The 15,202-nt window shown below is 35.6% G+C and overlaps 1 protein-coding gene across 1 annotated transcript in view; it reads left to right on the top strand.

Moving 5' to 3' along the window:
• The window catches only part of Spata16 (spermatogenesis associated 16), a 222,618-nt gene that overhangs the window by 165,704 nt on the left and 41,712 nt on the right, over positions 1-15,202 (top strand). Inside the window, exon 5 of the mRNA XM_026382944.2 lies at positions 2,090-2,237. Coding sequence (XP_026238729.2) covers positions 2,090-2,237 — 148 coding nt within the window. The remainder of the gene's footprint in view (positions 1-2,089; positions 2,238-15,202) is intronic.

Here is a 15,202-nt window from a genome sequence, read left to right as displayed (position 1 = left end):
AAAGGGTAATTAAGTTAAAATGAGGTCTTTATGGACACACAAAGAGTAAAGAGGATATGAAGACGTAGGGAGAACATGGCCATCCACAAGCCAAGAAGAGGGATTTCAGGAGAAACCAACCCTGCTAACACTTTGATCTCAGTTCTAGACTCCAAAACTGAGAAAATAAATGTGTGTTGTTTAAGCCACTCAGAGTGTGGTGTGGTATTTCATTATGGCAGTCCTAGCAAACCAATAACAACAACAACAACAAAATGAACAGCTTCAATAGCAGTAAAGTCAAATCCTGACCTTACAACCAAGATCTGGAAAAGCTTCCTTCCCCAGCATATCACTGCACACACATCTCGGTCTAACTGCACTCTTGCTTGGTCAGGACAAGCCATCCGGGCATTCGTTCCAGCAGTGTACAGAACGTGTGCACCACACTGGGGCATTATTTCTCCCACTTGATAAAAAGGATCTTTATTTTTGCGGGAGGATCACTTGGGCCTAACACCATGTCTGATGTTTTAGTCTACATCTCTGAATTCCACACCGGCTGCCTGCACTGTGTTTGTTGGTATCTAGGTCTCAGTATCCAGGCCCTGCCTCTCATTGTCAATCACCAATGCTGTCTGAGTGTCAGCTCTGTGTTTGGCCTCACAACTCTATTCTTTATTCCCTTTCAGTTCCTTGAACTTGCAAAGAACAGGAGATATAATTTCTGTTCTTTAGTCTTTTAGAAATTATTGAAGTTCATTCAGAAATTTTCCCACCATTAATTTTACATAATTTTTCAATGCTAGTGTCAGAGAAAGAAGGGCCTTTTGCATCCATAAAATATGCACAAAACTCCTTTCTATGGATAACATAAATGGTCATAAAAGGCATCCAAAAATCACTGAGAAATAGAGTAGGCAAGGAATAAGTTCCATTTGGGTGCTTAGTTTAAAAATCAACTCTGGGGGCTGGGGTTGTGGCTCAGAGGTAGGGCACTTGCCTAGCATACGTGGGCACTGGGTTTGATCCTCAGCACCCCATAAAAATAAAATAAAGGTACTTAGTCCACCCACAGCTAAAAAATAAATGTTTTTTAAAAATCAACTCTGAAGATATACAACATGTTTTCAAAATACTATGCTGATAATATAAATTGTTGTTCATTAAGTATGATTTTTTTCTCTGTTAGTTCAAATTTTTTACTTTTTTCTTACAGGTTGTTGGGGCTCCTGGTTGTTAAGAGGAAATTTTTGTTCCTATAAATAAATATGGATTCTTAAGCAATATGGTTTTATGCCATTTTCAGAAAAAAATGAGATAACTATAGACATACTTTTTATTCCACATTCAAGCCTTATTAGAAGGAAAAGTTATAGGAAAGGGATAAGTTCCTTTTAAAACTTTATGTAACTTTCTTTTTAGTCTGTTATAGATAGTAATAGACCTATTTAAAACAGGAAGTTCAAGGCGATGACAGAGCTTTACCAGGAATCGTACATGGGGAAATATAAAGAACTTAAACAGCTGAATCCACCTTAAATGTCACTTGTGATGTAGAGGGAAGGGACACTTTGCTGGGAGGAAGTTGAGAAAGGTTCTTCTTATTCCAAAAGGCTTTCCCAGGTACTAGAGGATGAAAAAAAAAAAAAGTGATGTGATGTCTATCTAGTTTGCCATTCTTTTTATAGAAAGCACTTAAATCCAGATAGTTCAATAAGTATTTTGCAGAAAACTCTTTTCCTATAAATGACTCCCCAATGTCTACTCATCAGTAAGTTAATTATAATGTTGGACTTAAGGATTTGATTCCTAAAATCAATCAAAAAAATGACACATTGAAAAATAGAATTTTTATTTCCATCTTAAACTCAGTGTAGAAGTACCTGTTTACAAACTTCCTTCATTTAATTGGATTTCTTAGTATGAAATAATATTTCCAGAACTAATTACAATTTTGTTCTAATGAATATTTAGCACCAAAATATGTTATCTTTGCAGTACAGTATATAGATTTCTAAATCATCCATAAAGGTAATTATATTTTTTACTTTCTCAAAAAGTCATATATTGTTATTGATGCCAAAATGGGTCGTTTACTTCTTCTCAGGCCATGATTGAAGAAGCCATCACCAGAGCTGAATCTTTCTCAGTTATGTACACACCATTTGCAACAAAAATAAGAGCTGATAAAATAGAAAAAGTAAAAGAGGTTTTCACAAAAACTCATCCTGCGTATGTAGAGTACATCTACACAGGTAAGACTCAACATCTTCAGTTATCAGCTGATCCCTTATTTCTGTTGAAATAAATGCAGAACCCTTTCTGGTTCGTTTACTGTTTGTGTCAGAGTATTTCTATTTAAATTTAAGGAATTGAAATGGGAAATTGTTTTAAGGTTTTAAGTAGAACTGGCCTTTACAGGTCTAGTACAAAATCCCTTGAGCCTTCCTGTTTTTGTTTTTAAAGGAAGGGGTAAAACCTAGAAACTTCAAGGTTTTTTAAAAAACAACAGCAATACCTTTGGTAAAATTTCATCTTTCTATATATCCTTCATCAGTACACTAGGTGATTATAGTATTTTCCTGAAGACTGACTTTTTTCCAAAGCCTGCTCTTTCTGCTTTCCTGTCCCCATCTTCTTCACCCCTCAAGCCTCTCTCTTCTTGAAAAACACTGGTTTCCAAATGAGCTCTGGATAGCCAAGGGTACCTGAGAGGACACACATTGGTATTATTCTTTTTCCTCTCTTTTTCTGGGAATTGTCCTTTTCCTTGTCTTTTTCTTTAAAAGTCACTTACTTTTATTCATTCATTCAAAATATTTCTTCCTACCTACTGTGTGTCAAGTGTCAAGGAGTTTTGTTTTGTTTTATATTAAATGAAGGGCCATTCAGCGATGACTAGTGTTAAGCAAAATCCCTAAATGTACACACCTAATATCACAATCTTCTATTAAGGCCAGTTCAACTCCTTTAGGTTTTAGGGGCTGAATTGTTGATGCATAAGATTTAAAACATTCTCTGTCCTTGGCCATTTTTAAAGCACCATGTGCTCTGCATTTATTGTCCCTTGTTGTTCCCATAATCTATGAGGTTAGGTGATTTGCTTTAGAAACAAGAAAAGATAATTGAGAAAAGACAAATAGCTTTCTCAAAGATGCCCACCCAATTGTTTATAGCAGGCTTTAGATTGAACCCATATCTTTGCCATTGAGCTATACTGTCTCCCTGTGACAGAAGCATTAAGTTAGGTCCTGTGGATTCCTTATTTTTCTCCACAGTGCCTCAACTAAAATTAAATAAATTCAATTAAATAAATCCAACTAATAATGGTTGAATACTAATCTCTGAGGAACAATGGGAATTGAGGGCAGAGAAAGGGAGAAGAGCATACAAACTTTGCATAATGACCACTGATGCTGATTATACTCAGGTTGAGCATTTTGTAAAAAGAGAGGTAAAAAAATTCCAGAACTTTGCTAATTGCTACAAACTTTTCATCATTTTGCTATGAACATTTAAAGATGGGTTGTTTTTTTGTTGTTGTTTTGTTTTGTTTTGTTTTTTGGTGGTGGTGGGGAGGGGCACAAATCATGCACATTTAGCCTCATGGGAAAATGAGTCTGATGCAGTCATTTTCACTGCTGCTCTCAGATCCATTGGTAAGGAAGAAGGATTCACTAAGAAGATCATCAGTTTGCCAATTTCTCTTCTGGTAGAAGGAGTTTAGTTATATTTAACCTACTTCACAGAGAAGTCATGACGATTAATTAATACTTAGGAAGCACTATTGCCACTGAGAGTTTAAAAACAATAATAACATTAATGAGCCAGACTCATGTCTCATGTAACTCCATCAAACCTGTTATCAAGATGAATTATGATCTGCTGGCAAGACGATTCAAGCTAAAGGATCTTATACTGTAGAAGAGAAGATAATTATAAGTTACTAATGATTGTTTCTATTATTTTATAATTGCTAATTGTGAGAGTATGACAGTGCAATATGAGACCCTGAGAGGAAAGATACTACTCCTGGCAGAGGATCATGAGGTAGAAAAAATCAGCCTAGAGTTTAAATCTCATTGGGCCTAGTCAGGTTCTTTTCTCTGTGGAAATCATGATTTGGGTTAAGACTTGGTGACACGATTTGCCTCTGTATGAAGAACTAAAGGGTTGTCTAGCTATGTGTGCACAGTGGGGAAGGGGACTTCTTTTCCCCCAGGCACTTCCAAGGTGAGTGAGAACACAGAGCATGGGTGGGAAGCGGGAAGGAAGGTCAGGTGTTTTCTTTAACAGCTGAACCTCTCTCCCAGGAGGTGCAGAGAGCTGTCTAGAGGAGGCATCAGGAGCCACAGATAATAACTAGGAAGTGAGAAACACAAAGAGAGATTGGGCGTAGGAGAAATAGTTACTTTTTGTTTGTTTTTGTTTTGACATATTCCCAAAACCAGAATTCTTTTATGAACTTTGTAGATGGAATTCAAGACGCTTCTGTCTTGATAAAAATTTATTCACTGACCCATTTCAACAAATATTCATATAGCAGGAGAGTCTGCACAATCACACAGCAGATGTGTGCAGACCTAAGACTGTTTCCGCATGATACTCGGGCTAGACAAGTGCACAAGTTTCTGCTCAGTGCTGACTGTTTCATAAACACTCCTCCATGTGCAATCAACTCCATCCTCAAAGACACTGAGTTTGTACACTCACCCTTCCACAGACAGCTACAGGTGAGGCTGTCAAGTGTGTTTGTATCCACCCATAGAAATATATAGTTGCAGGAGAGAAACTGATGCCCCATGAAAGATGAAAGCCAGCCTTAGCAGCAGCAAGGCACTACGCAATTCAATGAGACCCTGTCTTTAATAAAATACAAAATAGAGCTGGGGATGTGGTTCCGTGGTTGAGTGACCCTGAGTTCAATCCCTGGTACCCCCCCAAATATATATATATATATATATATATATATATATATATATATATATATATATATATATAGTGCTCATTGAAGCAAAAGAAATGGAGGCCATATGTAAAAATTTCTAAATTACAGAAATCATCTAAACCAACCATCAGTAGATGAAGTTTGTCATATAATCTGTACCTCAAAAATCTTGGATGAGGAGACTACCTACCAAAGTTTTGCTGGAGAAGTAGTTATGATCATTAAAACTTGGAGATAAGCACCTTTCATTCTGCCAGTGGAGACTGGCAAACAAATTTCCAACTCAGAAACCCTGCCCAACTCCAGGTCACCTTCATCAAGCCCAGCTTGGCCTGAGAACAGTACTCCCTGGTCACATGACGAGTTCTGGCTTGTGGTGGTGAGGAGCAGGGAGAGACTCCCCCAGTAGTGCTTTCTCTCTAGCCAGCCCACAGTTCACAGTCACCTCTGTCAGAGATTTCCACAGGAAAAACAGATGCACGATGGAGGAGGTGAATGATAATTAATTTTGAAATAAGGCTTAAATATAGATCTGATGCTTAAATATTTTTTTAATTGAAGAGGCCAACTAAGTGAGAAATTGGTTTTATAGTGATGTTTCATGTGAAAGCCTACTCATCACCAGTGGTAGGTACTAGGACTGCCTTTATAATTTCTATAGGGCTGATGAGGGAGGGTTAAAATTCAAATATGCTTTATAGGACACCCACATTTACACATGCTCAGAAACTTACTCCTCATCCTTTTCTGTTTCAGAAACATGCTAAAACCCACCCAATCTTAAAGTCATATTATAATAGAGCTGTATTGTATTCTGTTTCATGGAGAAGAAATTACTTATTTTTTATAGTATAGCTCTCCATTCTTCTTATTTAAGGAAAAATCCAGTTTGATTCATGCAGAGTAGTCAGGGTATATAAAACAAATAATAATTCACCAGCCCCAGAATTATTATGTTTTCATTTATAAAGATTTTGCTTGTGATTTTTATTCATATATTCCAATGAAATAATGCAATTTTGCATAGTTCCTATTCTTGCATGGTTGTATTTTAATAATAATAAAGTAATACAATAAGCATATCCTGTCTCCTCTTGATGAAAATATCAAGATTTATTTTCTAAATAAATAAATATTCAGTAATGGATCTATGCTTAGTAATGTTTAATAGAAAAGTTTTCTGGATCAGATATCAATTACTTTAACACTTAGGTGGATAGAGTCATATTTTGTCTTTCCAATGCAATTTAACTCCCAAGAGTAAATATGTATGTTCAGAGGAATAATATATTGTTTTAAAATAGACCTTTAAAAATTGCTTTTCACTGAAATTTATAACCTCATTCTTGTTCAGTCATCATTTACAAGCAAGGATAATACATTCTTATGTTCTCTAAAACACGAAGTTAAAATTTCTCATTTTATTCTTTCTTCTTTAAATTATGTAATTTTACCATGATCAAGAGTTTTCAAGATCAGACTATTTTCCTCTTTGTAACTAGCTTTCTCAAATGGAAAACTTGAGAATTAAACAGTTTGTATTCCCAATATCATTAGGAAAGTGTTACAGCTGGATTAATTATAAAAGATAAGTCATCTCATATTTGTAGAATCAAAGAATCATTCCCAAAGAAGGTCCTCACATATGGGTCTGAAATCTCTGTTCTTAAAATAATGAAATGCTGGTCCTCCCAGTGTGCAATGCGAAACTCTGGCATTGTTCTATCTGATGGAAGTAAACATTCCTCAACCAGCAGTTCACATGTCCCTTGCAGTAGCAGATTATAGCACAGCTTGTCTTTGATCTCCACTTCTACCTCACCTGAATCTCCCTAAAACTAATGCCTCCTGCTTAAGACCTTTTCTTATGGGACCTGACCAAAGACAGACAGAGTTGCCCTTAAGGAAGTAATCCAAAAATAAATGGAAGTAATAGAAATATTTACTTCAGCCTCTGGAGACTATTTAGTGGGTTGGGGCAGGGTGGAGCAGATGGAATGGGATGGATGGCTAGAAGCAGGGAGGTATTATAGGTATTGTATCCATAATGCTCAGCAACACCTTGTAAAATGCATACACACAATAAACGCAAACACATGGAAGCTTCACTCAAAGATGCCTTTCCCATTCTGCGTCCTCCAGATATATTCCCTTGTGAATATAAAGGTGAGTCCCTTTCTATTGTCAGAATTGGTAGTCTTACCTGTTATTACCTAACACCACTTTACCCATGTGTATAACGAAGTCCCAAGATTATTTTTAAGGAGCAAAGCTCATCTTATCAAGCATGGGAATAGTGAGGTAAAGACTCAGATGTTAGGCGAAATCTCTTATGCTGTCTGATCTAGCTACTCTGTAATGTTATATTTAATCATTAGACACTGCTAACTAATAAATCATGCAGCTGAGCATCCAAATCCCTAAAGATTGAACTCTCCGTCATATAAAACAAAGTCTCTACTTTTTCAGTTTTAAATTATATTTTTTTAGATTCAGTTTTGCATGGAATTTTGTAGTGTTTCCCTTTCTTAGCAATTTGTTTTTCTAGATTTGTGTATTTAGCATTGAGTCCTATTTATTTCCCCTTCAATACGTGGCTCACAAATAGCCTACACCTTATGGGCACCTGCATTTCTTAATGACCTTGTAGTCCACAGATAATCAATGCCCTTTTTGGCTAAAATAGAGCCTCATCCAACCCATTGTACATTTTCTTGCTTTTGTTTCACTTTTTAAAAACATTTATTGTAATATACCACACACACATAAAATACATTAAAAGTGTACATCTTGACTAATTTTTATGAGGTAAACATCAAGTCAAAAGTCAACACATTGCCAACTCTCCAAATAATCTCTAGTGTCCTCTTCCCAATCCCAAAGCATTCTCTACACTGGGCCAAGCTAGTGAAACCCTTAGGAACTTAGCAAGACCCTGACTCAAAATAAAAAACAGAAAGACTGAGGATGTGGTTCTGCTAAAACACCCCTGGGTTCAATCCCCAATACTTATTGTTTTGCTTACTATAATTTTTTACTTTGTCTTCATACCCTATAGTTCAGGTATTCTACTTTGCCTCTTCAAGAGTGTCTTAGCTGTTTTTGGTCTTTTGCATGTCCATACAAAATACATTACATGTTGATTTCTGATTTCTACAAAAAAAATCTATTGGGGTTTTCATTGATATTTGAATCTATAGATCAATTTAGGGGAAACTGGCATTTTTATGATTTTTAATCATAATTTATGAATGTAGTATATCTCTTCATTTAATATTTCTAAATTTCTCTCAATATTGTCTCAAGAGATTTCTGAACAGAGTTGCAGATACCGAGAAATGACTTTAATGGGTAAACCCTCTACACTTTCTAAATCTAATTTTTATCTATTAACTCATATTTTTTTTTTGGGGGGGGGGTACCATGGATCGAACTCAGGGGCACTCACCCACTGACCCACATCCCCAGCACTTTTTATATTTTATTTACAGACAGGATCTCACTGAGTAGCTTAGTGCCTCAATGTTGCTGAGGTTGCCTTTGAACTTGCAGTCCTCCTGCCTCAGCCTCCCAAGCAGCTGGGACTATAACGCATGCGCCACTTATCTCAGATTTTCTACATATTACCTGTTGACTTTTTTCTTCCTATCTAATTTTTAAATAGTTTGTATTTTTCTTGGACTTACTAAATTGTAATTAAACTACCCTGAAGAGTTCTTAGTAAGCAAACTTATTTTGTTTCCAACATATCAAGACAGTCTTTAGCTTTTTTAGTTTTTATTTATGCTTTTAATTAACATACCATAATGCTACCTATTTTTGAGATACAGAATGATATTTTAATATGTATATACAATATGTAATAATCAGCTCAGAATAATTGGTATATTCATCTCCTATAACATTTATCATTTATTCATGCTGGAAGCATTCAAAATTCTCTCTACAAGCTATTTTTAGTTAATTGTCAGTTGTAATTACTGTATCATGTTATAGAAAATTTGAAGTTATTCCTGATATCTAATTGCATCCCTGGAAAAGACTTTAACTATTAAGTATAGCATTTGTTTTAGGATTTTATAAATACACATTTTTCTAATGTGTATCTATATAATTTCTTAATTTTTTAATCTTTTCCTTGATCTTTTGCATTTATAAACAACTGATTTTTCCTATTTTAATCTGTTAATGTGACAAATTACATTGACCAGTTTCAAATATTAAACCAACTTTGCTTTCCTGGCATAAATCAAATGGTTCAGGGTAGGTTTTTCTTTTTACCAATTGCTAGTAAACAAGTCAATTAACATTTTATTCAGAATTGTTGCTTCTATGGTCAAGAGATGGACCTTAATTACTGACAGTGGCTTATTAACCTTGAGTACTGAGAGTGAGACTGGTTTAATTTCCTCTGGCTCACCTCTGTTCCTAGGGCTCAGACCCTAGTATTCACTGCCCTCCACATTGTTACCCTTAGGCACTATTAAACTCTGAACCACTTCTTTTGGGTCAGAAAATGCCCCCAGGACAAAAGCAGCACAAATACTGGAATTAGCATAGCCCATATCACCCCTCACTTCTCTACTAAGTAATTCTTCATCATCGTATTAGTTCTTTGATGCTGTTAGAAAGATGTTCCTTCCATACTTCTGGGGTTTTAGATGTCTTCAGAAGGAAAGTTGGTCCACATTATCTGTTCTGAAATAACAAAAAAAGAAACTTCTGTTCTAAAATTCTGTAATGTTTCAAGTTTACTAAAAGATATAATGAATAACAAAGTTTTATTTTAGAAATAATATTTTTAAAGTATATTCGAATCATTAACAATTAGGGAAATGCAAATAAAAACTACACTGCAATTTCATGTCACACCATTAAGAATGGCAATCATCAAGAATACAAGCAATAAGCCAAGTGTGGTGGTGCATGCCTGTAATCCCATCACCTTATGAGGCTAAGGCAGGAGGATCACAAGTTCAGATCAACCTCAGCAACTTAGCAAGGCCCTAAGCAACTTAGAGAGATGCTGTCTCAAAATGAAATATAAAATTTAAAGGGCTGGAGATGTGGCTCAGTGGTTAAGTGCCCCTGAGTTCAACCCCCAGTATGAAAGAAAGAAAAGGAGGGAGGGAGGAAAGAAGGAAGGAAGGAAGAAAAATACAAGCAATGATACAGGCTAGAGAGAATGTGGACAAAAAGTACACATTTACACTGTTGATGGATCTGTAGTTAGTACAACCACTATGGAAATCAATATGGAGATTCCTTAAAAGACTAGGGATGGGACTACCATATGACCCAGCTATGCCACTCCTAAGTATTTATCCTGAAGAATTAAAATTAGCATACTATAGAGACACATGCATATCTGTGTTTATAGCAGCACAAGTCACAATAGCCAAATTATGGAACCAGCCTAGGTGACCACCAACAGAGGAATAGACAAAGAAAATGTGGCATGTATACACAATGGAGTTTAATTCAGCCATAAAGAAAAAATGAAATTATGTCATTTGTAAGAAAATGGATGGAGACCATTATGTTAAGTGAAATAAGCCAAACTCAGAAGGTGAGTTTTAAGTGTACATTTCAGTGGCATTCAATATATTCATATTGCTGAGCAACTATCATCACTAGGTAATATCTCTAGTACTTTCTTGTCTTCCCCAACTGCAGCTCAATACCAGTTAATCAATAACTCACCATACCCCAGCTTCTGTCACTTATCCTTCTACTTCATATCTCTATGAATTTGACTGCTCTAGGTACCTCATATAAGTGGAATCATATATTTGTCCACTTTGTGTCTGGCTCATTTCACTTAGCATAATGTCTTCAGGATTCATCCATGTTGTAGCATGTCAGATATTCCTTACTTTTTAAGGCTGTATAATATTCCATTGTATGTCCCTACCATATTTTGTTTGCCTGTTCAGCTATCATTGGAAGCTTGAGTGACTCCCACCTTTTGGCTATTGTGAACAATGCTGCTATGAACATGGGCATAACATATATGTTCAAGATTCTGTTTTCAGTTATTTTGAGTATATACCTAGAAATGGAATATATGGATTGATTTTTGGAGGATCAGTCAATAAAAATATAATGATATTTCATAACAAGGCCATCATCAAGATATATTCAGTTTTGCTAGCTGCCAAAATAATAATCCCCAATTGTCAAGCTTTTATTATTTTTAGGTAAGGAAAATATTCTTCCCAGAAATTTAACTTAAAGTATTTATATGTATTTTATATCTCAACCATAATATTATAAATATCACATATTATTTGTAAATACTAGCTAAACCCCTGCATCAAGAGCCTTTGTTTGGGGCTGGGAGTGTAGCTAGTGGCAGAGCGCTTGTCTACATGTGTGAGGTACTGGGTTCGATCCTTCTTGGTACCATATAAAAATAAATAAATAAACACTTTTAAAATACTGCCAAAAAAAAAAAAAAGAGCCTTTGGCTTTGAATGGCAGGAATCACAGCTCAAATGGCTTTGGGACATAAGTTTTAAAAGTGCAGGAGGAGGTATTGAACACACTGATTTACATAAATGAAATATCTATAGGTAGACTGTCTTCAGGTATCAATCCAACAACTTCGCATCTCTATTCCCATAATCAACTTTATTATGAAGTTCTACCATTCTACCTGGTTTTCCACTACCTGCACCGTGACTTCAAGTACTAGGTCCTGATATGTGAGAGCTAAATGCTCAAATATCTTTGCAGATCTCAAATCTCCCAAAGGAACAGTGGGTGCCTCTTCCACACAATTCCTGGAGCTCACTTTTTCATATTGACCCAAATTGCATCATATGCTTATGAGTGAACTAATAACTAAGGTCAAGAGCATGGCACGGATTGATTGATTTAAATCAACTAAGTCTTGCTTTTAGAGTAGGAGAGGACTTGGGGAAATTCCCCAGAGAAAAAAAGAGGTTGAGGGAATGAATCCAGCTAGCCAACAAATCCAATGACCACCCCAACCCCTACATAGGGCAGTAAGACAGACATCTGTTGGAACTATAACAACATTGTGTTATTTCATCAGTAGTGAGTCTTATAAATATTGACGGGAAGAGCAGTACTTTTATAATATTTGTATTGTCTTAAATCTACGTTGACAGAGGTATAATTAAGGAACTTCAATGTAATAAAACACAGAGTAGAGGTACAATATAGTTGATTAAGCATATAACTTTAGAATTAATTAGAATTTTAAGTACAGGTGATAAGAGGAAACTTAGACATACAAAAATTGGCCTCAGAGAAGCAGACCAACAGCCTGAAGTGAAAATGAGGATTTCCAAGAATGGAACCCGTTCTTTCCACTTGCATCTATAACTCTAAAGTTACATTAAAGGTCAAAAAGGAAAACATCATTTATTATACAAAGATTCATTATGCATATGGCTTTCTCATGCATCAAATGCAAAAATCAAAATATACTATTTATTTTGAAAAGTAGAAAACTTCTTATTATTTATGAGGAAGGGCAGTAATGATAACTAGCTATGAAGTTGCTGCCTTCTGCTATTTTCTTGCTGATGTGAATTTGTGGATTCCTTCCAAGAAAGGAGGATTGGCATTAAAAAAGAGTACAAAATAAAACTCAGAAATGTCTGAAAAAGAGGTAATGACAAAGTGTTGGCATTATGAAGGTACTGTAGAAGCTAAATTCTGAAACCGATCAGTAAAAAGAAGTCGTATAAAACTTACATGGTCCCATCTCACACCGAACAATTGGGACCTTTAGAAATGAGATTTTGCTCTAGCCCAAAATGTCAGAACATTTTGTTATGGACAAAGGGCAGGGAAATGACAAAGACACCAGAAAATAGTGAAGGAAATGAAACTTAAAGAAAAGTAATGATAAAACACTGATAAATTTGCATATTTCTAAAAAATAAACTTAAAATCTCAGATTTTTCTTTTTTAAAAAATTGCTTTGAAATATCCATTCACTATCTGTTGGCTGTGGTTATGACTAGGTGTCCAACAGAAAACAGTGAAATAAGGGCATTTATGTTTCCTACTTCCAGAGAGCTCAAATTTTATTTTGCCAATATTTAACTTCATAATAAATACAACTATCCCTCACATGGAGATGGGTCCATTCATCTATAATCATTATTTCATGTTTTTGCAGATGCTTCTCTGGTCCTGCAAATGGTTTCTATTAATCCAATCTTCCTTTGTGACTCAGAGTCCATATTTTTCAGAGAACAAGCTGCACCAGGACAACAACCTGACTAGGAAACTAATTTTTCCATCCAGGCAAAGCTGCAGTTCGCCTGGGCATCTCCTCCACTGAGTTGCCCAGTACACATTATTTTGCCTCACTTACCCTTGGTAAATTGAACAGAATCCATTTAGGATTTAGATAAAATGCAAAAACAAAGCCTATGTGATTTTGTTTCCCCTAAGTTTAGTGACAGAAAATAAATCATATCTCAGAAACTGGATATTTTATTAATCTTGATATGTTGCCTGTTTTATTCATTAAAAATTTGAGATTTGGAAAAGTTTGTATCTAGATTCAAGCAATGATTGAGCACCTGCCAAGTATTTGGGCCTGAACATAATTGGAAATGTGATCTTCAAGAGCATTGAAATTTGCTGAGGAGTTCAGACATAAACCCATAAGACCAGAGATTCACTCTAGTGTACACAATATAAGTTTTTAAGAGTGTGAAGCGGAAAAGCTGGATAAGCAGATCTTAGGTTTGGTACATTTGGAAAGACAAGGATCAAGTGAATAAAGGAAAAATGGGGAGAGAAGGTGAGTGTTTGTGGGTGAAAAAATCATAAGCTGGATGAACTCAGGCTGGTGAACTTGGTGAAATCAGAAGTTAATGACAAAGATTCATGCCATAGATTCAGGTTCAGGTACTGATGTGAAGCAGATGCACACAGTCGAGGACCTCAGATGTCAGAAAAGTAGAAATCACCTGAAGAAGGCAGTGAGAATGACAAAGGTGACGTTCTGGAAATATTCATCCAGTGGTGGTGTGGAGAAATTCTTAACAAGAAACAATACTGGTAACCTTGAGACCTGATGGAAAACTCTTTCTGTAATCCAGATGTGATGAGAAATTTGACAAAGACAATAATGGTAATGCAAAGAAATGAGATATGTTGTGATGGGTGGATTTGATTAGTTTCCAAGACTCACTAAATGTCAAGGAATAAAAGAAAAGTCAACAACAATTTCAAAAATTTAAGCCAAAATAATTGAGTGACTAATGGCTGTTCTCATAACACGCTGGTAAACACTGGGGAAAAAGAAATTTTGGAGTATAAAAATCACTTTTGAGGAACAAATTGGCTCTATTTCAAATAACTTTGGGAATGACAAGCAAATAACTACGACACAGCAGATATTTGGAAACATGTGTTTGAATTTAGTGAAAATTTTCAGATGGGACTGTAGCTTTGATCCTCAATATTTTCATTAGAAATAATAGCTAAAACCATAAGCTATAGAAATTCCCAAAGGTGTATGTAAGAGAAAATGTCAGTGAGCCACAGATAGCCTTGGGGAGCACTGAATGAGAACGCAGGAAGAGAAAGGGAAAGAAAGGAGCCAGTGCATAAAAGAGAGACAGACAGACAGAAAAGAGATCACTGCATTCCAGGAAGGTGATTTTAAGGAGGAGCAACATTGCAGGGAGATCAAGGAGCTTCAATAACTTAAAGACTTAAAAACTGGTCAATTCCAGCCTTCCACAGCAAAAGAAAATATTCCTGATTAGAGAAAAACTATTTGTCTTTTTTTCCAGGAGTTAGATTAGGGGAAAAAGAATTGAAAGAATGTGGTTTTCCAAGAAATGTAATCTGCATAAACTGTCTTTGATATTATTTTTAAAGCATCTCCTTTCCTAATAGTAAAAACTCAGAATGATATCATACCTGCAAACTGATCTTTTAATAATAAATTTAGGCACAGTCATCTAAATTCATCTTCAGTTGGGATAATTTGTAAAGACATGCATTAAAGGACTTGTTTCCCCCAAGTTTTCTTGATACAACAGAAGCAAAAAAAAAAAAAGACATATTTTTAATCCATTCCACTTTTCTACCGAAGGACAATATAATCTGATTAACTTTCATATCCATCAGAAGCACAAGGCTTTTCGGACGCAGGTAGAGGTTTATGAGCACAAAATTGAGAACAATTAGCACCCAAATTAATGTTACATGAGATTCAACATCTGGTAAGAGTGTTGTCATTTTGGGTCATAGACCACCTGCTAGGCTAGA

This window comes from Urocitellus parryii, chromosome 2 (assembly GCF_045843805.1).
Source record: "Urocitellus parryii isolate mUroPar1 chromosome 2, mUroPar1.hap1, whole genome shotgun sequence".
Taxonomy (NCBI): Eukaryota; Metazoa; Chordata; class Mammalia; order Rodentia; family Sciuridae; genus Urocitellus; species Urocitellus parryii.
Note: the sequence above shows the minus strand (reverse complement) of the source record. Positions and strands in the feature narration are given on the sequence as shown.